Raw genomic sequence first — 27,672 nt, forward strand, 5'->3', positions numbered from 1 at the left:
ACGTCCTTCTATAGCTCCCTGCGCCTGAGTTTGGGCTTCGTCGTTCCGTCTCCACATGGGTCGTCCTCTTTCGGGCGCGTTCCAACATCGCCTGGCATGCCAGGAGGTGGGGTGTTCGATCCGCACCCTGACGCCTGCTGTACACGTGGAGTGTGCGCTGTCTCTCTCTCTCTCTCTCGCCGTGGGGTCCTTCACTGTTTACCCTCCACATTGAGAAACGTACATTTCAACTATTCAGATTTCGCTGCTATAAATGTTGCACGTTACAAGCCACTTTGTCGTGTGAACGTTCATTTTTCTCGCAGGCGCCGTTCACCCCAACAACGCAGACAATCGAGAGACATCGCAGGCGCGGTTCGCGATCTTGTGCGGACCGCAGCTGGCGGAACAGCTGCGTGGAACTCCGAGAATTGGATGACTTTCGCGCGCCGCCGGGTGGAACACAAAATAAATGACCCAACCAGGGGGGAGGGGAGGGCAAGTTAGTAATGTAGCCCGTAACCCGAGAGTCGCGTGGATAATGTCGCTGTGATGGAATGATTGGGGCGCGCGAACTGGACTTGCAATATCAAAATCTCGCCGGTTCGATCTTCTGGCATGGTGATTACTATTACACCTGGTTTTATTATTTTACGAAGTTCTTTTTTTTCAGAAGCGACCTGGCCATCCCAAATGATAGCTCAACGAAGTGGCTCATCGCGCGGAAATGCACAGCAGCCAAATGCTCTAAAACGCGTGACGTTGATTCTAAATGTGGAGGGAAAAAACAGGAGGACTCGGAGAAAAATACACGCGACCACGGGGAAAGAGACACCGCAAACTCCAAATACGCAGCGGGCATCAGGGTCGGGTTCGAACCCACGACCTCCTGCATACCAGGCGAGGGAGTTAACATCTCTTAGCCACCGTGGCATCCGTGGTGCGAGTTTCTCGAACCCCCGATCGCCTCTGCCCACCCAGCGCTGTGAGTGATGGGTAACAAACACCTGCACGCTTCGTACTCGCCGAGTATCGGGCGCGGGTGGTGGGGTAGAGCAGAGTGTGGGGAAGCATTTGCACTGAGACACCTCCTTTACCAGTGGCAAAATATAGTAATAGGTTTTTACCCTTTCCACTGGTACAAAAACTGACACATTTATACAAGGCATCATGTTTGCAATAACCACAACACAAGCAGTCAAAATGCAAACAAAATATCATTATGATTATCAGAGTTGTTTCTTTTTGTTTGCATTTTGACTGCTTATGTTGTGGTTATTGCAAACATGATGCCTTGTATAAAGGTGTCAGTTTTTGTACCAGTTGAAAGGGTAAAACCCTATTACTACAGAGTGTGGGGACTTCTGCATCTTCAGAGATATCTGGCCAGCGGTTGGAAGAGTAGGCCAAATACCACTGTAGCTACAGGGCTCCCTCTAGTGGAGGCGGCTTCTTCGCCAGCAGTGGCGTGGGCGAGCAATTGCACGGCTGCGCCTGAACCATCGCCGACCAAGCTAGGGCGGTGACGCGGCCTACAGCGGGTTCGATATACAGCGGCAGCCCTGGTTAATCCTGCGGGTGGAATTATAACGACACGTCGCTCACGCACCGACTGCTTCACCCATCGTGGACGTTAAAGACACCGTGACGTCTTTCACGGGTCCGAGAAACGACACCGCGTGCCACTCTGCTGGGTTCACGGCAGCTGCAGCTGCAGCGGCAATAATCGCCCGCAACTGGCCAACGGATTTCCCAGGTCACCAGTTCCGCGTGCGTTGTATGGAAGAGCGCAGCACTCGCTGGCTGATTAATGTTATACGAGAGAAGGAATTGGGCGCCACGGTGGCTAGGAGATGTGAACTACCTCGCCTGATATACAGGAGGTCGTGGGTTCGATCCCGACCTTGACGCCCGCTCTAGATTTAGAGTTTGCGTGTCTCTCTCTCTCTGTGGTCGCGTGGATTTTTCTCCGGGTCCTCCGGTTTCCCCCCTTCACGTTCATTTGGCCGCGATAAATCTCCACGTGGATAAGTCACTTCGTTGAGCTGCCATTTGCGATAGCCAGGTCGCGTAATAAAAATCGCTATATAGCTCAGTGGGCGTAACCTGGAAAGATAAAATAATACAAGTTATGTAATCTCTCTCCGTGGCAAGAGTCCAGACTTTTAAACGAAGATTCGTGCATCCCACGACCGGCCGACACGGGCTGGCTGGGACACGTGCCAAACACATGGAACATACATCTCTGAAAAACCAAGCAACCCCCCCCCCCCCGTATAGCCTTAACAGACTGTTGGGGCAAGTGCTGTTAGCGAGTACCTATTAAGGCCGGCACGGCACACGAAGGGGTTGGGTGGCCAACGCTACGCCCGGACGCCTTTGTCTTTCCAGTGGGCCAACCGTTGCGCCACCGCTCCCCATTGAGTCCACACACCGCCACGTCTCCAGATTAACAACTCTGCCAAGTGACCTTGTTTAAAGGGGGGTGGGGGGGGGGCACGACGCAGTCGATGCTAAACAAACTTTAGACGAACGTGAAACATTACTGAGTAATCCGCTGTTGCCCATCGTGAATTCCGCTCTGGCTCTCGTGTTCCCGTATTACACACACCACGTGCGCACGCACCACGTGTGTACGGCCCCTGTGCGCACGCACCACGTGCACACACGCACCACGTGCACACGGCTCACGTGTACACATACCACGTGCGCACACGCATCACGTGCACACGCATCACGTGCACACGCGCCAGTGTACATGCACCACGTGCACACGGCCCACGTGCGCAGTGCAGGCCACCGTTGCCGCAGCAACATTCTTCGGCTAAATATAATAACGCAGCAGCGGCAGCAGCGGCAGCAGCGGCCAGAGCTTGACAAACATGTATTTACAAGAGAGGCTCTGAAGCCTTCATTAGTGGGGCTAGAGGGAGGAGGAGGGGGGGTCCACAATCCCTCCGCTCAAGGGGGTGCGGTGAGAGGGGGGGGTGCGGTGAGAGGGGGGGGGGATGCGGTGAGAGGGGAGGGGTGCGGTGAGGGGGGTGCGGTGAGAGGGGGGGGGGTGCGGTGAGAGGGGGGGGGGGTGCGGTGAGAGGGGGGGGGGTGCGGTGAGAGGGGGGGGGGGGATGCGGTGAGAGGGGGGGGGTGCGGTGAGAGGGGGGGGGGGTACTGCAGTCCGTGGGTGACCGTCTTTGGGCTGGGGTAGAGAGAGAGGAGAGGGGGGGGGGGGCTGTCAATCCTTGCCGGAGTAAAACCGCCCGGCCGGGCGTGGCCGGCGGCTCACGGTGCGTCCGCGGTATTTATATTTCGGCTTTCCACCGTCGCGTCCTTGCGCCCCGCGCCCCGAGATTAGAGCCCCTGAGAGGCTCCAATCAACTCAAGTGCCGCCACTGCGGCTCAACCCGGGCGGGCGGGCGGGCGGGCGGGCGGGGAGGGCGGCGCGGGGGAGAGAGGGAGGGAGATAATCTCCTGCTGACGAGATTAGCGGTGGGGAACACGACAGCCAGCAGAGACAGAATGTTCACATCTGCACCTGCCTGGCCGCATGCCCACCTGGCTCGCATATTCATCTGCCCACCTGCCCACCTATTCACCTGCCCAACTATTCATTTACCCACCTGCCCACCTATTCACCTGCCCACCTATTCACCTACCCAACTATTCATTTACCCACCTGCCCACCTATTCACCTTCCCACCAATTCACCTGCCCACCTATTCACCTACCCACCTTCCCACCTACCCACCTGCCCACCGATTCACCTACCCACCGATTCACCTACCCACCTGCCCACCGATTCACCTACCCACCTATTCATTTACCCACCTGCCCACCTATTCACCTTCCCACCAATTCACCTGCCTACCTATTCACCTACCCACCTTCCCACCTACCCACCTGCCCACCGATTCACCAACCCACCGATTCACCTACCCACCGATTCACCTACCCACCTGCCCACCGATTCACCTACCCACCTATTCATTTACCCACTTGCCTACCTATTCACCTACCCACCGATTCACCTACCCACCTGCCCACCTATTCACCTACCCACCGATTCACCTACCCACCTATTCACCTACCCACCTGCCCGTCTACCCAACCGCCGCGGTGCCGAGATGTTAACTCCCTCGCCTGGTGTACAGGACGTCGTGGGCTCGATCCGCTACCCTGACGCCTGCTGTGTATTTGGAGTTTGCACGTCTCTCTCACCGTCCCCGTGGTCGCGTGGAATGTTGTCCGGGTCCTCTGATTCCCCTCCTCCTCCACATTTAGAATTAACATCACGCGTACTTGGCGACTATGAATTTCCACGTGATAATCCACTTCGGTGAGTGAGTATTTGTGGTCGGGTCGCTTATGAAAATGAGCTGTGTAGCTCAGTGGGTCCTGCCGAGTAAAACAAAAGTTTCACTTTCCTACCTCCACGCCCGGCCATTCGCGAAATCGCCGTCAATCAACACACGTGGATTATTCTCTTACACCATTGGAACCTCATTTGCCAGTAGCAAAATATGATAATAGGTTTTTTACCCTTTTATCTGGCAACAAAACTGAGACCTTTTTTTTTTACAAGGAGTCAAGTTTGCCTAGACCACAATACCTGCAGTAGGAATGCAAACAAAAAACATAATTCTGATGTTTGCACTGTCCTTGAAGTTGATTGGTCCACACCAGAGACAGCTTTCTTTAGAGCCTAGTCTCACCCTGGTGTTGGACCAGATGACGCCAAAAGGCGCACTCGGGTGTGGACCAATCAATTTCAAGGACCGTGCATACATTATCAAAGTTATGTTTTTGGTTTGCATTCCGACTGCAGGTATTGTGGTCTATGCAAACATGACTCCTTGTAAAAAAAGGTGTCAGTTTTGTTGCCAGATAAAAGGGTAAAAAAAACAATTATCGTGGATTATTCTGTTCAACTCAAAAACACTTCCCCCCATAGCCGACGTTTGGTGCAATGGTCCTTCTTCGTAGCAGAGGCACCAGAGGCTGAATGCACGAAACACCACCACACGGTAACAAGAATACTCCTACTGCACCATGAGTTTTAACAGTGTTCACAGGTGGAGTCTTAACATTGGAATATGAAGATTTAGCCATGAGTGGATATTCAGTAACACATTCACAATTGTTTTGCATGCATTTGTAAAAGGTAAACATCATCATCAGCCATGGTCAATCCACTGCTGGATTAAGGACCCCCCACCCGTGACCTTCCTCAATCAGTGCGACGTTAATCATCAACCTGCTGACACAAACCGATGTCACCGGTCCCATCTCCGCAATCCATCGCTCCTCTCTCGGGCGCGTTCCGTGGCCACTGATCCACCCTCACTCCCTCCACGCTGGCGAGGCCGGCTTCTAGGAAGAGCTGGGAGGGGGGGGCAACCACACTTGACCCCACCACGGGCACACCTACCGATGGACTCTTGACCTCTGCTGGACCCATGCGTGCCGCTGTGTGGACACAACGCGGGGGGGGGGGCTCAACCGCCGCGCGAGGAAAATCGAACTGAACTGGTGACCTCTGGAATGGATTTCGTTTTTTATCGATGATTAGCGACTTTATTACCCTGTTTTTGCACTCCGATCGGGTTTTTCGTATCGATCGTTTGTTGTAACTTGCTGACCCCGTCCCATACGGCACCATCCGTGAAGATTTTTTTTAGCTCATCGGATTCCTCCTGCAGTTTAAAATAAAGATTCTGATCCTGGAAAGGCAACCGGTTACCGCAACCCATTGAAGAGCACGGCAGCGGTCGCAAGCAGCAAGCAGCAGCAACTCCGTGCGTTGCGTATTCACTTTGTTTTATTTAGCTCGCTTCAAATTCCAGAAACGAGATCGGACAAACCAGAGCGAGAGCGAAAACAAAACCGGCAGTAAACAGTAAAACTGTACAGGGGAGTGAGGGTGTGGGAAGGGGGGAAAACTCGCGACAAAATAATCCCGGCGGAGTTTCAAAAAAAAAAAGTCGTGGTGCCGGAACTTCCAAAAGTCGTCCCGAACACGCCGCTCACAGCAAGCAGCAGCAGCGCGCAGAAGCTGCCGCCGCTAAACGACGGCCAGGGAATCGAGAACCAGGGGGGGGGGACATTCCCCGAGTCGCGTTTCACAAAACTGGGGGGGGGGGGCAGCTTAAGTCGGCGAGTTTCACGATGCACGGAGCTCATCTCGTGAAAGACCCAATCCCGACTGATGGGGGGCTGCGGGTGCCGCCCCGATTAGCGGACTGCGATCGCCCCCCCCCCCCCGCACCACTTAGCAGTCCACAGCCGATTTGTGGCAAAGCCGCGTGTGGCCGTGGTCTCTCGTCTCCCGGCTCTCCCCGATTGCAGCCCGGTCAGTGTCTTGCTGACGCCAACCGGCTAGCCGAGTCACTGCACCCTCGTGCACGCACCGACTACCGGAGGAGACTTCGCATCGGCACGGTGACGCCGCCACTTGCCACGAAGTGGCAAGGGACTTCCGATTTTGGTTTTTGTTTCGTTACTTTCATAGAGGTCTGAAATGTCAAAGCGACGGACATCGTCAAGAGTGAATGATTAAGGCAGGCTTTGCAGCTAACCCTCCACGATGGTGAGATGTTGACTACCTCGCCTGGTATACAGGAGGTCGCGGGTTCTATCCCGACCCGGGCGCGTGCTGTAGATTTGGAGTTTGCGGCCTCTCTCTCTCTCCGTGGTGGTGTGGATTTGTTTCCGGGTCCGCCTGGTTTTACCCCTCCACACTGAGAGTGAACGTGCGTTAGAGTATTTGGCTGCTGTACAGAAACAAGAATCCACATCATAAGCCATTTCGTCGAGCCGTCATTTGTGGCCAAGTCGCTTCTGAAAACGAGCTACACACCTCAGTGGGCCTGAGCTGGCAACATAAAAAAGCGGAACAGTTTTGACGCACGCCGAACACGCACACGGGGTCATTGGTATCCAGCGATCCCACGAACGACGAATCTGTGGCGCTCCTCTCGCTCGCTCACCGCGGTCCCTGCACGCCCACCAAGCGCCCCCCCCCCTCTGGTCTACGACTCGACGTATGAATAATAATAATAATAATACGCCATCGGCCGATGTGGCTTTCCAGATCAATAATATGTTCCAGCAGCATTCATCATCATCACGACGCATGGGCAGATCGCCCGAAGGTGTCCACTGCACATTTAATCAATTGTTTCCACTTTCCTCTGCCTTGGTGCCAGTACGCTCAAACATGCGCGCATCATCCTGGCATCAATCTCGCAGGCTGCCATCAAGCCATTCTGTGATTAGGCCTTCCTCTCTGTTCGGCTCCTTCACATATTTCCCCCGAGCAACAACAACGACGACGACGACGTTTTCAATGTTCCTGTTGTTCTCCATCCAACTGCATGTGCCCAGCAACGTTATCAGGAACATCACCGCACCTGATAATTGTTTTTTTCACCCTTTTATCTGGCAACAAAACTGACACCTTTTTTTACGAGGAGTCATGTTTGCATAGACCACAATACCTGCAAAAAAGGTGTCAGTTTTGTTGCCAGATAACAGAGTAAAAACCCAATTATCATATTTTTTACTGGCAAATGAGGTACCAATGGTGTTAATCACCGCACCTGTCACGCAAAGGCTGGTGAAATATAATGTTGCCAGGGGGGGGGGGGGGGGGTCACCAGATGTGATTTCGTCGATGCAAGGCGCAAGCCTCGCGACTGGTCGGCGTTGTCGAGACGGGCAACAGGCGAGCGTCTCTCTTGTGTTTGGTTTGGTAAAAAAAAATTCGAAATAAACAGTCGACGCTTTTAAAGTGACCCAACATTGCGACTTCGAACTAAAGTGAATATTTGTGTTTGGTTTGTCGCCCTTGCCCCCCCACTACCCCCCGTCCACCGCACCTGCGATGAGCAAGGTTGGCTGTGCAATGGTATGGTGCGAAAGAAGCTCAACGTACACACGTACGTACGAAGCGAAAGCACTTTCGTGGGAAATGAACTGCACGCCGGACACAGATTGCACGTGGCCTTCAACACAAAAACAGACTCACGCCACACCTATGGGCCTTCCAGACTTCACCGGCGACTTGCGGCAAATCCGCGGCCTCCATCTCCATCTCGCCATCAGATGTCGCTACGTGCAGGGCGCAGCGTGACAGCCGGTACACTACAACAGTGCCGAGAAAACTGTTTCTGAACCCCAATGATAATTATGGAATTCCATAGTTCCGCCATGATAGTCTTCTTGAATCAAAACTGGTATTTTCTTAAATATCCAATAGGGTTTAAGTGAAGCAATTACATGTCTTTTGAAACAAAATCATGTACGAATTAAATTAATGAGAAATTAAGGTTCAGGGTGTGTGAAAAAGTGAACCACTGGTTTCATTTGCACAATTAAGGGAATAATTAGGAGTTTAGCTAATTAGGAAGATCTTCAGGGGTGAGTTTGGAAGGCCCCCACCCGATAAAACGATCAGAATCTTTGCGAGCTTGAGCCTCACCATACAGGTGCGTGTGGACACAAGTGGTGCCACGATCAAAATAAATCTCTGAGGACCTCAGAAAGAGAGTTATTAATGCTCATCAGTCCAGAAAGGGTTACAAAACAATTTCTAAGGATTTGGGGCTCCACCAATCCACTGTGACACAGAGAGTCTACAAATGAAGAAAGTTTAAGACCGTAAAATCATCAAGAAAGTCACAAAGAAGCCCAGAGAAACATCCAAGGATCTGCAGGCCACTCTCGCCCTGGCTAATGTGAGTATTCATGACTCAACTATCGGGAAAAAAAAAACTAACAAGAATGGTGCTCGTGGAAGGATATCAAGGAGAAAACCACCGCTCTCCAACAAGAACATTGCTGCCCGTCTGAAGTTTGCCAAAGAGCGCACAGATGATGAACAATAACTCTGGAACGATGTTCTCTGGACAGACGAGTCAAAGGTGGAACTTTTGTCATCAGTGAGAAACGTTTTGTTTGGCAAAAACCACACACCGCTTTCGAACAGAAAAACCTCATCCCAACTGTCAAGCCCGGTTAGTGGGAATGTGAGGGTTTGGGGTTGCTTTGCTCAGGACCTGGACGGCTTGGCATCAGACACATTTCTGCATTGCATTAGAAGATTCTAGAGGAGAATGTCAGACCACCCGCCCATGAGCTGAAGCTGAACCGAACGTGGGTCTTGCAGCCAGACACTGATCCTCAACATACAAGCAGAGCTACAAAAGAATGGCTGCAGAAGAGGAAATTCTACATTATACAATGGCCTAGTCAAAGTCCGGACCTAAACCCCATCGAAATGTTGTGGCAGGACCTGAAGCGAGCCGACCATGCAAGGCAACCCTCAAATGTCCCCAATTTGAAGATCTTGTGAGGAGGAATGGGCCAAAATCCCTCAAATCCGATGCGAGACACTGACGAACGGTTACAGGAAATGCTGAGGTGCAATCATTGCTGCTCAAGCGGATGTCCCCGGTTATTGAATGAAACCTTACCTTTTCACACCTGCTTATTGAATGTAGAATCATTTGACGATGAATAAATGTTGAAAGAGTATCGTGTTATTACGTCATTTGTTTATAAACATGTCATCTTTATCTTTTGTTCGGATTTAGATTCAGATGTAATAACATTTTAGGTTTCAAATAAGTAAAATATGTCAAAATCCTAAAGAGGGGGGTTCACAAACTTTTTTCGGCACTGCACGTGGCTAAACGCAGGGTGCACTGTGACAGCCGGTGCACCACCAACTACAACTACGTCGCTGCACCCGGGAGGGAGTCTGCTGCATCGAGGGGAAAGGATCTCGGCGCACGCCGGACAATCATTGAAGAGAAGCCGAGGCACTGGGTGTGGGGAAGCAGCGACTCACGGACTCCGACCGGTAGCCGTTGGCACATTGAAGCGATTTGCCCTGGCAACTCGGCTGCCCTGGCAACTCGGCTGCCCTGGCAACTCGGCTGCCCTGGCAACTCGGCTGCCCTGGCAACTCGGCTGCCCTGGCAACTCGGCTGCCCTGGCAACTCGGCTGCCCTGGCAACTCGGCTGCCCTGGCAACTCGGCTGCCCTGGCAACTCGGCTGCCCTGGCAACCCGGCTGCCCTGGCAACCCGGCTGCCCTGGCAACCCGGCTGCCCTGGCAACCCGGCTGCCCTGGCAACTCGGCTGCCCTGGCAACTCGGCTGCCCTGGCAACTCGGCTGCCCTGGCAACTCGGCTGCCCTGGCAACTCGGCTGCCCTGGCAACTCGGCTGCCCTGACAACTCGGCTGCCCTGGCAACTCGGTTGCCCTGGCAACTGAGCTGGCAGGTCGCGCGACCCCCACGGCCCTGTGCTCGGCACGCAGCGGTTACATTCAACGTCCCTTTGGCAGAATAACAACGAGAATGGGCAACACCGATGCGCACCGACGCGCTTTATGTACACGCACGCACGCCACACACGCACACACATCCAATGTATTTACAACACTGACCCCCCCCCCCGTCCCAAACGCTGCTGCCACCTCCAGATGCGGGTAAAGGAAAGGGGTCTGTGGGCCCACTCTTGGCCCTGCACATATTTGTACAATCGCAGGCCAAGTGTTCGTCCAATGACAGCGCTTTCTTGGGCTTCCGTTGGTGAACAATGTCAAGATTGACCTATGGAAGGTCATGAATTTGTTATTTAGTCGTCATGGTTAGGGGTCAGGATTCCAGGTTATATGTTTGAGGTTAAGGGTGAGTCTGGAATCACGGTTTAGGTTCAGCGTTTTGTAGTTGTCATGTATACGTTTGGTTTAGCTGTTTGGGGCGAAGGGGGTTTTTACTGGTTAGTGTTAGGGTTGGAGGTTATGGCTCAAGGTTTTGGCTCAAGGTTAGGGCTCATGGTTAGGGCTCTAGGTTAGGGCTCATGGTTAGGAGTTTGGGGTCGATGTCAGGAGTGCCCAGAGACCACTTCTCTCATCCCGCATCTGGGGTCTAAACAGGACTTGGCCTTTTACACAACTGCATGCTTGTGAAATACGCAATACACTGGGAGCTTTTGCCACCATCCAAGTGTGGAAATAAGAAGAGGTTTTACCCTTTCTGGCAATAAAACAGGAGGTGTTAAAATGTTCAAACACCAAATAGAAACCTCTTGCAAGGCAGCAAGTCTGAATCTTGCTACAAGTAGTGTGTGGTTAACGGTAATGGTGATGGTCGAGATGGTGGTGATGGTTGTGGTGGTGGTGATGTTAGCGGTGATGATTGTGGTGGCGATAATTGTGGTGGTGATGGTCGAGATGGTGGTGATGGTTGTGGTGGTTGTGATGATAGCGGCAGTGATGATTGTGGTGATGGTTGTGGTGGTGATGGTTGTGGTGGTGATGGTTGTGGTGGTGATGGTTGTGGTGGTGATGGTTGTGGTGGTGATGGTTGTGGTGGTGATGGTTGCGGTGGTGATGATAGCGGAGGTGATGATAGCGGAGGTGATGACTGTGATAGTGGTGATTGTGGTGATGGTTGTGGTGGTGATGATAGCGGAGGTGATGATAGCGGAGGTGATGATTGTGGTGATGGTTGTGATGGTGATGGTTGTGGTGGTGATGATAGCGGAGGTGATGACTGTGGTGGTGGTGATGATGAAAGCGGCGGTGATGAAGACGCACAATCGGAATAAAATCCGGAAAACACTTAAAAAAATCAGTTGGCATCAAGTTCACAAACTTAACAAGCCCCCCCCCCCCTCCCCCCTATTCCACTGCCCCGGACTTGTCGAGCAACCAATCACATCCGATCGACAATTCTGCGAGTCAGCTGGCGTCTCGCTACGCGCGCTGCTCCGAGTACGCGGAGCGAAACGTCGGACATTGTCCCCCGGAAGACGATGACGACGATGGCAGCGGCGCGGTAACAAGCCGCGAATGCGCCGGACGGCGGCGCAGCGGTAAGAAGACGAGAGATCGTTGGGGAGTGCGACACACTGCCGTTGGGTCGACTTGGGGCAATGGTTGGGTAACGATGCGGCCCCGTGGAGCATGTTGATGCTGCCGGGTCTTCGCACCTGAAGAGGCTCACACGGCAACGTTAACATCACCAAGAGCAGAAACAGGAAGACTTTCTTCACAATTCCGGCGACACGTCACAGAACTCGAACTGTAAATGCTGTGGGCTTTACTCTTGCCAACGCACACGCAGCGGTGCGTGGCCAAGTCGTAACACATTGCCATGTTTTGTTCGCGTGAACAAAACCTCACTAAAATTGGCGGTGTCGGGCGGTGGCGGGTTAGATGACATATTGATATTTACGAGATCCAACCCCAAAAACACGGCCTGGTCTAGGTGTGTCTACGGTGATGCGTGGGGTGACGGTGAGCGCACCGAGCACAGAGTGAAGCTTGGGGCCTACCGAAGTTGACGGAGGGGTCGTACCCACGTGGCCCCACCGCCCACCCCCCCCCCACCAACTTGTCCGGCTTGCCCATCACCGGGATTGCGGTCCGTCCTCCTCTAACGCTCCGTGTTCTTTTCAAAACGCGAATTTAGATGCAATGCGATAAATGCATTGGGGAACACGTTTTTGTTTATAATGCGGATGCAATTGGGATATAACGTGACCGAGTGGGATAAGCGGGCAAGCGGTTTGCCTCGGCGTAGCATCATCGCACGAGGCACTGGGATGCTGCTGGATGCTTCTCGATGCTACCCACGAGCCTCAGTCTTTGTTCAGCCTGCGGACGCACCTCACGTTTTATCGCGGACTGTGCTTTACCCGACATCATATACGAGGACGCGATTTTTCCATAACGCGGCGTTCTTCAGGAATGCAACTACAACGTTGTTACAGAACAGACTGTGTACGCAACCTTTCGTAGTCATGTGACCTCCTCCTGCAAGCTGATTGGAGGCTGCCATCCCATTTGGCCAGTAGGGGGAAGCGTAACTGTTTTCATTGGAGAGCGACACAGCGCAAACACACCCCTCCATGTGAGCGCAAGGGTGGAAGAGGTTATCTTCAGCCCCCTCAAAGCAGCACTCGAAACCCCCTTCATCACACTTCATGATTCAAGCTGACCCGTGGCGATTCGCAGGAATCTTGGAGACAAGGCAATTGGTGGTCAGCCAAAGGCACTTTTCACAAAACGCACTGGAACACAGCGAGAGACAAAAGCTCTCCCCCCGTGGAGCCTCCACAGAGCGTCGGGGCGAGTGCTGTTAGCGAGCACCTGTCAATACGACCGGGGCAAGCCCCACAGCTGGCCACCAACCTTTCCGCCCAGTGCACATGTTTGCAAAGCGCACCAGGTACTCATTTAAAGCTAAAGTCAAACTCGAGGAGGCACAGGAGAAGTTCAGACACCACTTTGCCACTCGTGTCAGCCGTGGTCAGGAATCGAACCAAGGTGTCCGGGATCGTAGTGCAGTCACGCACTCACGCACAGGGCTCGAAAGACACACACGGACCGAGATCTCAGAAAGACATGACAAAGACCCCCCCCCCCCCCCCCGTAAAGCCTTAACAGGCTGTTGGGCAAGTGCCGTTAGCCAGCACCCTATCAAGGCCGGCATGGCATGCGAGTGGGTGAGTGGCCAGCACCATGCACGGCCGCCTTCGTCTCTTCAGTGTTGATGTTCACACACCGCACCTGGCAGGCATTTAAGGCCGAGTCGACCTAGGGGAGGCCAGCCCAAGACCAGCTCAAATATTCGCCACCGTTGCCGGCCGCGACCGGGCATTCGAACTCGGGTTCGCCGCTTTCGCAGCGCGGCGCGCTAACCGCTCCGCCACCGCTCCTTCACGGAATCACCGGCCCCCCCCCCACCCCCCCACCCCCCCTCCCCCCACCCACCGCTGGCGCTACCCGGCCCCGAGGCGCACGGCGCCCATGAAGGTGGCGCGCGGGTGGGAGGTGATGTGCGTGCGCGGGTAGAGCGCCGTCAGCGCCAGCCGGTCGCCGGCGCGCAGGGCTCGCACGCACGCCGCATGGCACGTGCCGAACCCCCCCCCGCCCCCCCCCGAGCCCCCCCCCGAGCCCCCCAGGCCGACGCCGGCGCTGAGCGAACACTGCAGGAATTCCTCGCGGCCGTTCAGCACCAGCACGTGACCAGTTACGTCCGAGAAGTTCCGGTAGAACACCTGTTGGGGGGGGGGGGGTGAGAGGGTGAAGGAGGAAAGGGAAGGGGGGACAAGGGGGGGGGAGGTTGGGGGGGGCAGGGCTTTGCCGCTTGCTTTAATGCTTTAGCAACTCAAAAAAAATAAACGAGTTTTATTTTAGCAGGTAAGGCCCACTGAGCTATGTAGCTAATTTTCAGAAATCACATGGCCACAAATGATAACTCAATGAAGTGGCTTATCATGTGGAAATGTACAGCAGCCAAATACTCTAAATGCACGTTGATTCTAAACGTGGGGGGGAAAACCGGGGGACATGGAAAAAAATCCACGCGACCACAGGGAGAGAGAAAAATATGAAAATGCCAAATATACAGCAGGCGTCAGGGTCTGGATCGAACCCACGACCTCCTGTAAAACGAGACGAAGCATCACGTTTCAACGGTGCCAATGCCATGCTGTAGTCCAGCCTAGGTGTACACAGATCATCACGGTGGCTAGAGATGTTAACTACCTCGCCTGGTATACAGGAGGTCGTGGGTTCGATCTCGACCCTGACGATGCCCGCTGTATATTTGGAGTTTGCGTGTCTCTCCATCCGTGGTTGCATGGATGTTTCTCCGGGTGCTCTGGTTTCTCCACCCACATTTCGAATCAAACATGCGTTTAAGAGTATTTGGTTGCTGTAAATGTCCACACGATAAGCCACTTCGCTTCAGAAATAAGAGCTGTACAGCTCAGCGGCCCTTAACTAGTAAAATAAAAAATACTTTTTGTTCGTAGTTTTAGCGCTGCGTGGTTTTCCCGAGTTGATGTTGCGGTGCGAGTACCTGGCTGTAGATGAAGTAGAGGCCGGGCATGAGCACCTCCAGCTCGCCGGAGCGCAGGAGGCGAAACGCGCCGGGGGAGAGGAGGAGGCGCTCCCTGTCCCAGTCCGAGAGCACACCCCCTTTAAGATCTCACGCACACCACGGCACACACACTCACGTTAGCACCATACACACACAGCGTGGCAAACACTCACGTTAGCACCATACACACACACACCCTTTAAGATCTCACGCACACCACGGCACACACACGCACGTTAGCACCATACACACACACACCCCCTTTAAGATCTCACGCACACCACGGCACACACACGCACGTTAGCACCATACACACACAGCGTGGCACGCACTCACACTCACACACACACAGCGTGGCACGCACTCACACTCACACACACTCATACACACACAGCGTGGGGCACGCACTCACACACACACCATGGTACACGTACACCCTTGTGTTCGGGTCCCACCTCACTGACCGTGCGACGAGGTACACGCGTGCGGTCACCCCACCCGCTACTTACCCTTCTCCACGCTGACGATGGCATCAATGCCGGGCACATGGGCCACCTTGACCATGTCCTGAGAGAGAGGGGGGAGGGGGCCACAGTCTCTCTCACCTCCTCAACCACCACCACCACCACGTCACCTCCTCAACCACCACCACCACCACCACCACGTCACCTCCTCAACCACCACCACGTCACCTCCTCAATCACCACCACCCCCACAGAGATGACGGAAATGTAAACTCGGAACACGACAATCGTATTGTGGAATACCCGCCACGAGAACGTGCCATTGTGGGACTTCAGTCACCATAACAAAAAGGCATTCTGGGAAAAAAAACGAAAACCAGGACACGGAATTCGCGGGAAGAGCCATAACGGGGACACGCAACGCTTCCCATTCCTGATCGCGGTGGAAGATCCAACAACGCAAATGGGGGGGGAGGTGTAAAAAACACGGCCGTGTACTCACATCACACGATCCGGGCGAGCCTGCGGACACACAAAGACAACACGAGCGTCAGGAGACACGGCGCGGGAAGCAGCGGCACGCCGAGCGACGGCGGCGTCCGCCTACGGTCGACGACACAGCGCCGAGGCGGTGCAACGCCTCGCAACTCGTTGCAACGCCTCGCAACTCGTTGCAACGCCTCGCAACTCGTTGCAACGCCTCGCAACTCGTTGCAACACCTCGCAACGCCGTGCAACACCTCGCAACGCCTTGCAATGCCTCGCAACGCCTCGCAACACCTTGCAACGCCTTGCAACACCTTGCAACACCTTGCAACGCCTTGCAACACCTTGCAACACCTTGCAACGCCTTGCAACACCTTGCAACACCTTGCAACACCTTGCAACGCCTTGCAACACCTTGCAACACCTTGCAACGCCTTGCAACACCTTGCAACACGTTGCAATATCTCGCAACACCTAGCTGATCTAGTCAAGGAGCATAAAACATCTGGTGAACTCCGGTCACCCTCACAGCCGCAGCTTCTGGCTAACCATCGAACAAAGACGGTCAACTGCGTCGCGTGATGTCAGATGCGTGTCTGCGGCCGTCTGGAATGCACTTCCTTTCGATATTAGGAAGCCATTGGAGCCAAGCACTTAAATCTAGATAAAAAACCCAGTTCTTTAGAACTGCTTTTGTAGTTTAGTTTGTTGTCCTTCCCCCGCACCTCCGATTAACACGGTTGGCTATGTACGGTGCTAAAGAAGTTCAACACACACGCACAGTACATACGAGGCAGTGGAGCAACTGGGTCAGCGACCGTCACCATCAGTCTCTGCGCTATCGTTGGCCTTCTCCGGGCAACGCGAGATCCCTCCACGGAATGACGCGTGGCCCGGACGCTCCGGGGTCCCATCGGATTTGGGAGGTCAAGCAGAGGTCAAGCAGAGGTCAAGCCCGCAGAGAGCTGGGGGTTTGGTGCTCGTCCCGGGCTTGCCGCGGGGGATGCACGGTGGGCAACTCTCGAATGGCCAGAAGTGGTAACGTTTTGGTAAATTCACCTCGGCACGACCTACACGACCTGCACGGCATGGGGAGAGACCCCACCCTGTCTCTCTGTTCAACGTCTTGGGACTCCACTGTGTAAATCCCCATTGTACTAACCTGCACAGAGACCCAGACCCACACAGATACCAGACTTAGAGTAATCCATAGACCGATGCAGAGACCCATAGACTCGTACGCAGAATGAAAGATTGAGACTCACAGACTCGTACAGATATCCATCGACTCACACAGGGAGACCCATATAATATTAACATGTCTGTTGACCGCCTCCACAAATGTAGCACGCCTACTGTTTCTGTGCGGCGTGTTGAGATGTGGCCGGGTTCCGATGCAGCTGTACACACGATGCGGTGTGCATGCAACGCATCAATGCTGAACTTCTTTTGCACCGTACGCAGCCAACAGTGCTAACTCGCCACTGACCTGCCCCGACTGGGCGTCTGTGAACAAAATAAAAAGAGCTTCACAGCTCATCAGATTCCTCCAGACGAAATAAAAGATTCCGATTCTGAGACGCCGCGTAACCGCACACTGCAGCGCACACTGCATCTTCTCCATCGCTGCTCGTGGCTCACGGCACGTGGCGGGGCGAGGGGACGCAGATCGGGGCCCTGGAATGGAACCGGTCCATCCCTTGGGCCGGCACAGCCCAGAGGGAAAAAACGCAGCAGCAGCAACTGCAGCAGCAGCAACTGCAGCAGCAGCAACTGCAGCAGCAGCAACTGCAGCAGCAGCAACTGCAGCAGCAGCAACTGCAGCAGCAGCAACTGCAGCAGCAGCAGCAACTGCAGCAGCAGCAACTGCAGCAGCAGCAACTGCAGCAGCAGCAACTGCAGCAGCAACTGCAGCAGCAGCAGCAACTGCAGCAGCAGCAGCAACTGCAGCAGCAACTGCAGCAGCAGCAGCAGCAACTGCAGCGGCAGCAACTGCAGCGGCAGCAACTGCAGCGGCAGCAACTGCAGCGGCAGCAACTGCAGCAACTGCAGCAGCAGCAACTGCAGCGGCAGCAACTGCAGCAGCAGCAGAAGCAGCGGCGGTGGCCTCACCTGCTGGGCCGGGAGGTCCTGGGATTCCGTCTTTCCCATCCCTTCCCGGGGGTCCGGGGGGCCCTGGAAGGGAAGACAAAGGAGACGCACCCCCAGTCACTCTCTCGGAGACGCACCCCCAGAGACGCACCCCCAGTCACTCTCTCGGAGACGCACCCCCAGAGACGCACCCCCGTCACTCTCTCGGAGACGCACCCCCAGAGACACACCCCCAGAGACACACGCAAAAAGACAAAGACCCCCCCCCCCCCGTATAGCCTTGACCGACTGTTGGGGCAAGTGTTGTTAGCGTGCACACACTCACACACACGCTTTCACACAGACACACAGACACACATACGATCGCAGACACACACACGTAAATCAACACACACTCACATTACAAAGATATATGCACCACAGACGAACACTCTCCACAGTCGCCAACATCCACTGAATCAGCATTCTTTAGGAACAAAAAAATGTAGAACACGCGAAAACACGTGAAACTAAAGGAAAGTCGTGTAAAACACAACCACACAATTTCGAATTAAAGTTTTCGTGCCTTACAGGGAAACAAACTCCTCACGGACCAGGGGGAGAATTGGCATCCGAGTCGGGAATCGAATCAAGGCACTTTTTACTGTGAGGCACGAGCGTGACCATTGAATTTGGCAAAAGTATCGCTCTGGAAATGGCAAATATCGACGTGACCGTTATGGGAGGACATATTCAGCCCAGGTGGGGAGGTGCTGCCCTCGACTGTATGTGGGTACCATGGTGGTCGCGCGAATTTTTCTCCGAGTCCTCCGGATTTTCCCTCTACATTTCTACATTTAGAGTCTTTGGCTGCTGTACATTTCCACGTGATGAGCCACTTCGTTGAGCTATCATTTGTGATAGCCAGGTGGCTTCTGAAAAAAAACAGCTATATGGCTCAGTGGGTCTTACCAGGTAAAATAAGCATAGTAGTCGTATGTATGTTGAACTTCTTTCGCACCGTACGTAGCCAACCGTGCTAATCGGAGGTGTCAACTGGAGAGGTCACTTGAAGAAGGGACTTCAGCGGTAGCTCTGCAGTGACCGCTTCTGCGGGGGGAGCGTTCCCTAGCGCGGAGGGTCGCCATTTGCTCTGCGAAGGGTTTCCGAATGTATTCTTCATGGCGACGTGAAAACCATCGCAAAAGTCACCGGTTTGGCCGCAGTACGACAACCGTCAGCTCTGGGCGATGCCAACAGCACAACTGGTAAGAAACCGGAAGAAATGCAACCAATGCGTAGACAGACAGAAAGAGAGAGCGGGAGAGAAAATCCATGGGCCCTGAAAATGCAGAATTGTGGGAGTAATTGAGAAGCCGTTGTGTTTGTAATTGAACTGGCGAGCGTGTGCAAAGCCCGACGCGAAACTTGGCGTCTTGTCAAGAGTCGAGGGTTAATTTTAGCCGTTATGCAAAGAGAGGAGCTCACTAAATTAACAGGCGCTAATGCACACTTAGTGGGGAATGTGTGAAATCCTACCCGCGCGTGCGAGTGTGCTCACACTCGCACGCGCAGTGTACGCAGGCACAGTGTACACACGCTACACACTCACAAGCACACACACGTGCACAATGTGCACGTTGCGCACAGCGTGCACACACGTAGATAATTATGACGCACACGACACTTGCAGCATAAACTCACACACACACCATGCACACATGCACCATGCACACACATGCACCATGCACACACATGCACCATGCACACACACACTCGCTAAGACCACTCACACACACAGACACAAAGTTACACTACATGCAAAGATACAACACACATAGACAGACCACTCGCACACAAGACACACAAAACACACACGAGCACGTACATGACCAATTCACCCCTAATGCCCTCATCACATCTCTAACAAGCCGAGCAGGCTGCAGCCTGGTTCGTACTAGGGTGGGAGGCTGCCAGGCAATGCCAGGCGTTGTAAGCTTGGGCTGTGTGAGACGAACAGGAAACGATGGCGGCGCAGCAATGGGTTTCTGTGCGGACGCGTTGAGCGTGCGACTCCCGCGTACGCCTGGCGGGCCGTCTCTGGGTTCTCCGGTTTCCTCCCACGTGGATCCAAACTCCCATTCATGGAATCAGTCAAACATCCCAAAAGAATCTCAAGGCTTAAGTGGAGGCTTTCCAAGGCAAATAGATGGAATGATTATTATTACTACTGCTCCATACAAACACACAACATAGGGATGGACACACACACACATTATAATCACGCACGAAAACACACCCAAACAACATGTAAACCAAGACACAGGTGATCGATCCCCTTGAGACCACGTGAAGCGTTGAAGGCTCGCTTCTGATTAAAGGCCACGGAACAGACCCAGGTGTTACGGCTTGACTTGGATGTCTGCCGAACGCACCACCTGTGCTGCCCACTGTGCCAAGCGGCTGCGTTTTGGCCGCCCGGTGTTCCGCTCGTTTGTCGCGAGCGTAGCACCACCGCCCTCCATTGCCACGGGAGGGCGACGGTCTCCCATATTTCTTCTTCCACTGACACCATCCGAGCCGAGCCGGCACGGGGTCCTCGTGGTACGGGTCGTTTTTTCCACTGGCTATTTGCCGTGCTGAGCCGGAAACCGAAACCCGCGATACGCTGGCATCGCAAGACATTCGAATCTGGTTCCGGGACAAGCAGGGCCAGTGCAGCGTGCGTGACGCGAGTCAGTAACACTGCCGGGACTGAGGTGTCACCTCGTCGTCACCTACACGCATCTCAGTCACACGTCGCGTGCGACTTGAGTGGCACGGCTCGGCATCTGAAGCGGAAAAATACAACTTGGTGCCTTCTTAGCTCGGCTGTTGAGTGGAATAGAGGTGCAACTGGCCAGAGGCATACACAAAGATAAATTGACACATACCACAAACAAACACGAATATAAATATCCCCCATATAGCCTTAACAGACTACAGGGGCAAGTGCTGTTAGTGAATAACACCTACGAAGGTGATCACGGTTACACAAGATGGGTGGCCAGCATGACGCCAGACCGCCTTTGTCTCCCCAGTGGCGATGTTTACACATCGCACCAGGTATTCATTTGAGGCTGAGTCGACATAGGGGAGGCCCGGGACCAGTTCAGACAATCGTCACAGTTGTTGGCCATGAGCGGGTATGGAACTCGGATCGCCGGGTTCGTAGCGCTGCGCGCTAACCGCTGTAGTGTAGCTGTTAGCGCGCTGCACAAACACACGCACCCACCTTTCTTTCTCCTATCGCGGGGCCTCTCCCTCCGTCGGCCCGGTGCCTCCCTCCTCTCGCGCATGCCCACCGCCGCCGCCTCCTCCTCCCACAGAGGTTGCTGTCGCATGCACAAAGGTCAGACGTAAAAGGGCGCCATTGCTACGAAGGCACAACTGCCCGACCAGTTCCACACGGGGCAAGGGTTGCGTAACTTTATGACAGGGCAGAGGTGCCACGTTTATAGCTGCGGGTCAGACGTGCCGAGATGTAGGGCCCGCTCACAGGCGTGAGCTTAACAGATCTTAATCCGCGCATTGTTATGTGCCCGACACAAAGACTTTATATCGTCGGTCATGTTCAATCCACTGCTGAATGAAGGCCTCAAAGCCACCGCCACATCTCACGTTCTTGCAATGTGATCATCCACCCTGCATCTGTAATAGGAACTGATTTAATCACTCCATCTCCCAGGAAGTCATCCTCTTGGATGTGTTCCCGTGATGGACTTGGCCCAACAGGGAAATGTGGAATTCCCGCCATTGGCTCAAGGTCAGCAATCATAATGAGCACCATGCCAAAGCTAGCAGACTTTTTTCGTGTATACTTGCCCAGGAAGACCCTCGCTCAGTCTCAAGATTATTTTTCAGGAGGGTTTCTGCTGCATTGGGGTGTTTGTACAATTCCATTGACAAGTCTTTTGCATTTTAACACTAAACTGCTATGGTGACAACTCCTCAAAGTGTGTGTGTGTATATTTTTGTATAGCATTCCCTCGTTATTCATGAGGGATACGTTCCGGAGACGCTCATGAAAAGTAAATCTCGTGGATGATATTGGCCTACGAATATTGTATGCGCAATGTCTGCAGATGCTTATAAGGTTCAAGAAGTTCTCTCCATCTTTCTCGTCTGTTTAACTCATCACTTTCTCACATCACATGCTCTCTCGTCAATTTCTTTCCTCTCTCTCGATGCAGTTGTGTAGAGTCACAGATGTGATTCGCGATAGCTAAAATCGCAGATAGCAAGTTCGTGAACAACGAAGAAATACTGTACTGTGTATATACTCTCAACCGTTTCTCCAGTGTCGTCTCCATTGTTCTTCTATCGGCGCCATAAAACGAAGAGCGGGCTCTGAATAGCAGTGCGCCACTGTCAGAGCGGACTGCAGAGGCAGACCGCGGCGACTAGAGAATTGAACCAACATTGGCACTCCATTGGAACTGATAGGCCAATGATAGGCCAACGTTGGGCCAACGTTGTTTATTGGGGAGATCCCCCAATTGTGAAGTCGTGGCACTCACGTCTCACATCAAAAAGTCGCTGGCTTCGATTACCGACTCCGCTGCCTTTCTGTGTGGGGTTCGTATGTTCCCTCTCCCCCTGTTCTGCATGGGTTTTTTCCAGATTCTCCGGCTTTATCCCATAACTGACTGATATTCGCCAAACATCCCGATGCTGAAAACGAACCGCAAATGACTCAAATGGCATTACACAGCAACAATATCGCGATATGAAAACGTCGCTAAAACAGCCACGAGACACGGCCTTCCGAGGTATACAGGCGTAAGATTAACATTCCAGCTCTTCAGTTTAAAATCAATCTGATTTGACTGTCACGCAACGAACATCTCTATTGCAGGGCGTGTATTAATATGCTGCACCCTAGTGGGGATAAGAGGTCGGTTGAAAGAATCTCGGATGTAGTTCTGTGATGTCTTCTTCCGTGGGCCGCTCTGGGGTGATGCACTTCTCTGGCAGGGTTCCGTATGGATTCTTTATCTAATGACCGACGCCGATTGCACAATTGGGAAATACATTTGGAAAAGTCACGAGCAAAGCACTGCAGATATTCGTCAGCGATCCTGGCTGAGCGAGAATCGAATTCGGGTCACCCGGGTTTATAGCGCAGTGCGCTAACAACTGCGCCACGACTCCCCACGTGTTCACACACACACATATAGAACACGAGACAAAGACCCCCCCCACCCACCCCCGTATAGCCTTAGCAGACTGTTGGCTTAAAGTGTTGTTATCGAGCACATATGAAGGCTGGACACAGCACGCGAGGGGGTGGGTGACCAGCACCAACCCCGTTCGTCTTTGTCCTACTAGTTGCGACGTTTTACACATCGCACCAGGTACTCAATTAAGGCCGAGTCGACCTAGTCGAGGCCCAGGACTGGTTCTAATCATTCGTCACCGGCGTTGGCCGTTGAGCGGGGGACGAACTTAGGTGGCCGAGTTTGCAGCGTAGCGCGCTAACCGCTGCGCCACCGCTCCCAAACACGTGCCCACAAACGTAAACACGCACGTGCACGTTCTGCTCGTGTCGACTCAAAGGTCAACAAACACAACAGCAGCAGCAAAGATCCCCGGAATAGCCTTCACAGACTTTCATGAACACACACACGCACACGAACGCGCGTACACACACACACGTGCCAACCACACACACACCACACTACACCCCACCTGCACCCAGCCTCCTCCTCCTCCACGCTCCGCCACAGCCACGCAGCGCCTCTCCAGCGCCTCCAGGCGGAGCCTCACGTCCACGTACGCGACCACGAGCAGCAGCAGCAGCAACAGCAGCAGAAGTAGCGGCAGCCCCGGGAGTCCCGCGCCGAACCCTCTCCTCCGTCCCTCGTCGCCGGGGCTCGGCGCACCTTCCCCGCCGCGGATTCTAGGCGAGCTTCGTGGTCCCGACTCGGGCCTACCCACGGCGAGGCGGTCCGCGGGGTCTACAGCCATTGGGAACGCGCGGACGGGCTAATGCATCGCAGAGGAGGGCGGGTTTGATTGGGGCTTTCTCGCCTTCGCCCGCGCTCGACTGGCGAATGTTGAAAGTTTATTGTCCAAAGTTTTCGCGAAACACTCCGGGAGCCGCTTTCGGGCTCCGCTCTCCGCGCTCTTGGTGCGAGGGGGCGGGGCTAAGGCACAGGCCACGCCCCCCAAGACTTAGACTCCGCCCCCTAAAGCTTAGACTCCGCCCCCTAAAGCTTAGACTCCGCCCCCTAAAGCTTAGACTCCGCCTCCTACGGCTTAGATCACGCCCCTAAAGCCTTAGACTCCGCCCCCTAATGCTTAGACTCCGCCCCTACGGCTTAGACCACGCCCCCTAAAGCTTAGACTCCGCCCCCTAATGCTTAGACTCCGCCCCCTAAGACTTAGACTCCGCCCCCCTACGGCTTAGACCACGCCCCCTGGCGTGCCCCCGCCCACCCAGGCGATAACGGAAAACCCAACCAGTTATTAACATTTCGCGACGTTTCGGGCAATGGCCCTTCTTTATAGCACATTTATAAGAAAGACCAGATAGATAGAATGATGTACGTAATTATTGATGATAATTACGATTGGTTATTTGAGATTTTTTTTAATGTGCTGTGAAATCAACGAACATGTTTTTGATGTTTTTGGGAGGATTACGGTAATATTGCACTCGTGATTGTGGGCATCGTTCATTGATTATTGGAAATATTAAGTTAACGATTGGTGACTTACTGATAATCTTCGTCGTTACCAAGATTAGAATCGTAGTGATTTCGAGCTCAAATGAGAAGTGAGGCGGTTCTTACCTCCTGTTTACAGCCCTGAGCCAGTGGTAGATTCCACGTTCCAATGGCGGGGCCTAGTCTATTCATAGAACTGCTGTTGAATTTCAACAAAATGGTATTTTTTTATCGATCCTGTAAATATGATGGGTTGAGCCATCCTGGTCGGATATACAAATATATATTGGTGATGTCTTTTTACGAATATTGCAGATTATAATTATTGGTTGATCGATAACGGATTATGATTGACAATTCATTGTGATTATAACTGGTTGTTGATTATTATAAAGATGTGTACTTTATTATGATCATGGCGATGTGTTGATAATGATGAGTTACCCCCATGTATTCTACTTAGACGTATACGCTATTGAGACAAAGATCATCCGTGTAACCTACACTGTTGGGGCAAGTTCTGTTAGTGAACACTAACAAGATGGTGGTGAAAATAGCCCCACGACCGGCCGCCTTTGTCTCCCCAGTTCTGATGTTTACACACCACAGCAAATACCGTACTCAGTTTGAGGCTGAGTTGACCTAGGGGAGGTCCAGGACCGTTTCGATATTCAACCGTGAGTGGGAATCGAGTTCGGGTCGCCGGGTTTGTAGTGCAGCGCGCTAACCACTGCGCCACCACTCTCCGCATACACAAAAGAGAAACACACTGGCGACACACGGAGGTGTGTGTGTGTGCGTGTGTGCGTCCGGTGTTTCTGGAACCGCAGTGTCCCGGGAGGCCGCGCGAGCCGCACCGCGTGTCCCGCGCGAGGGCTTCACGACGGCAGCTGTCGCCATCCACAGCGCGAGAACCCGAGCTGCGACGGGGAACAGAGACCCCAGCTCCTGGGACATCCACCTCTCTGCAGCCCCATCCCTCCTCCCCCCGCTTCATCCTTCAACACCCCCGACCCCTCCCTCTTCACCCATCAACCCTCCTCCATCCTCTTCCAGAGCCTCAACCCTCTAACTCATTCTCTCCTCGACAGCCTCATCCTTTAACCCTCCTCCATCTTCTCCAGCATCAACCTCCTCCCCTACCTCCTCTCGAACCCCTCACTCATCACCCCTCCTCCTCCTCCTCATCCATCCCTCAACCCTGCTCCTCCTAAGCATCCTCTTCCATCCTCCTCGACCTTCCCTCCTCCTCCCTCCACTCCAGCTCCCCGCCCCCCCCTCCTCCTCCTCATTTATCACCGCCGTGGCTGCACCTGTTAGCGATGCTCCGAGTTGATTTCCAGCGTCGGGGCACGAGCCGGAGTTCCCATGGAAGCGGAGAGCCGCTCTGATGAATCGGCCAAAGTCACGATCTAGCCACTGGTGGATGGATGCTATCCAAGCCATGGCCATCTCTCACGGGCCTACGATTCAACATTCACCAAGCACATGCGCACGACATGAATGCATCGTGCCGCCTCTGCAGGTGACGTTCTCTTAGCACATACAAAAGTAAAATTGTATGTTCTATGAAGGGTCATTGCCCAAAACGTCGCCTATTGTATTTTTTATTCATTTTAAAGCCGCAGTATTAAAGTGTGCACCACTGCCAACAGCAGCAGCAGCATCGCCAAATAATTCCATTAACTTTTCAAGGGTCGTGACATTGGCTGACAGGAGCGCGTTCGCCGAATGTTCCAGAGGTCCGCGGATCGCATCCAGCGGCTGCCCTGGTCATCACTGCGGTGTGCAATCAGCCCTGGTCATCACTGCGGTGTGCAATCAGCCCTGGTCATCACTGCGGTGTGCAATCAGCCCTGGTCATCACTGCGGTGTGCAATCACCGCAACGATACTACGCGCCGTCTGCTTCACAGTCAACGTGAAACACCCCCTGACGTCATTTGCAAGAGGAGGACCTTGTGTGCCGGCGTCAGGGTCAAACTTTGCCGAATGAAAAAATTACCCGCAAATTATTAAATGACAACACAGTACATAATCATCGTCCCCTACTGACAAGACTAATGCCGAGGTCACGTTTGCGAATGACTCATGCTAGTCTAGATTTGAAGCTTTCGTGACTGCAAGGATTCATACTCTTTGGTTTTTTTTCCGGTAAAGTCACGCAGGTGAAAAAAATAAAATAAATGAATTTCGATTTAAAGCTTTCGTGACTGCAGGGATTCATCTTCTTGGTTCTTTCGGTAAAGTCACGTAGAAGGGAAGTAATAAAATAATAAAAATAAAACATAATAAAATAATATATAATTCACACTATTTTATTTTTATTATTTTATTACTTCCCTTCGACGTGACTTTACCGAAAGAACCAAGAAGAAAAATAAATGAAAACTAAATTAAATCACGTTTCGGGCGCAACACAAGCGTCCTTCTTCTGGTGGGGACAATGCTACGTTGATTTTTTCACCTACGTGACTTTACCGAAAAAAAGTATCATGCTAGTCTTTTGCGCTCTCACTTGCTGCATCTAAATATTAACTTAAACCCGTGGTTCACAATGGCCAGCAGCAGCAGCATCGACACTGTGACAGCAAAAACTTTTCTCGCAGATCCACCCACGAAACCCCGCCCCTCGCCCCTTCTACCCCCCGCCCCTCCCCCCTGAAGGCCACAGCCGACTCAATAACATCTCCACCCAGACAGGTGCCGACGATATCAATGCCCTCACCATGGGACCCAATCGCGTGTACTCGGCCAAATTCATCTGACCACCTGAATGAACCATTCCCTTACTGCGAGGAGTCAACTCGCGAGCGGCAATAGCGCACTGGAGCTAACACTCCAGCGTACTGGAAGACGATTTGGTCGATACTGTATTGAATCTTGATTTGAAGCTTTCGTGACTGCAGGAATCCATACTCTTTGGTTCTTTCGGTAGTCACGTAGGTAGAAAATAAATCACGTTTCGGGCGCAACACAAGCACCTGATGATGTACGCTTGTGTTGCGCCCGAAACGTCGTGATTTATTTTATTTTATACCGACATGACTTTACCGAAAGGACCAA

The 27,672-nt window shown here is 53.2% G+C and overlaps 1 protein-coding gene across 1 annotated transcript; it reads right to left on the reverse strand.

The window, feature by feature from the left end:
• Positions 1–13,771: 13,771 nt before the first annotated feature.
• On the reverse strand, positions 13,772–24,158 carry LOC133341873 (ectodysplasin-A-like). Its single transcript, XM_061550674.1, has 7 exons — positions 23,628–24,158; positions 21,172–21,271; positions 17,940–18,002; positions 15,844–15,863; positions 15,387–15,444; positions 14,857–14,984; positions 13,772–14,050 (listed from the first exon to the last, which is right to left on the reverse strand). Exons 1-7 carry the CDS (start codon positions 23,904–23,906, stop codon positions 13,772–13,774), a joined length of 927 nt encoding a protein of 308 aa, XP_061406658.1. The 5' UTR covers positions 23,907–24,158.
• Between the last annotated feature and the right edge of the window lie 3,514 nt (positions 24,159–27,672).

This window comes from Lethenteron reissneri, chromosome 2 (assembly GCF_015708825.2).
Source record: "Lethenteron reissneri isolate LAM-NWPU_2019-01 chromosome 2, ASM1570882v1, whole genome shotgun sequence".
Taxonomy (NCBI): Eukaryota; Metazoa; Chordata; class Hyperoartia; order Petromyzontiformes; family Petromyzontidae; genus Lethenteron; species Lethenteron reissneri.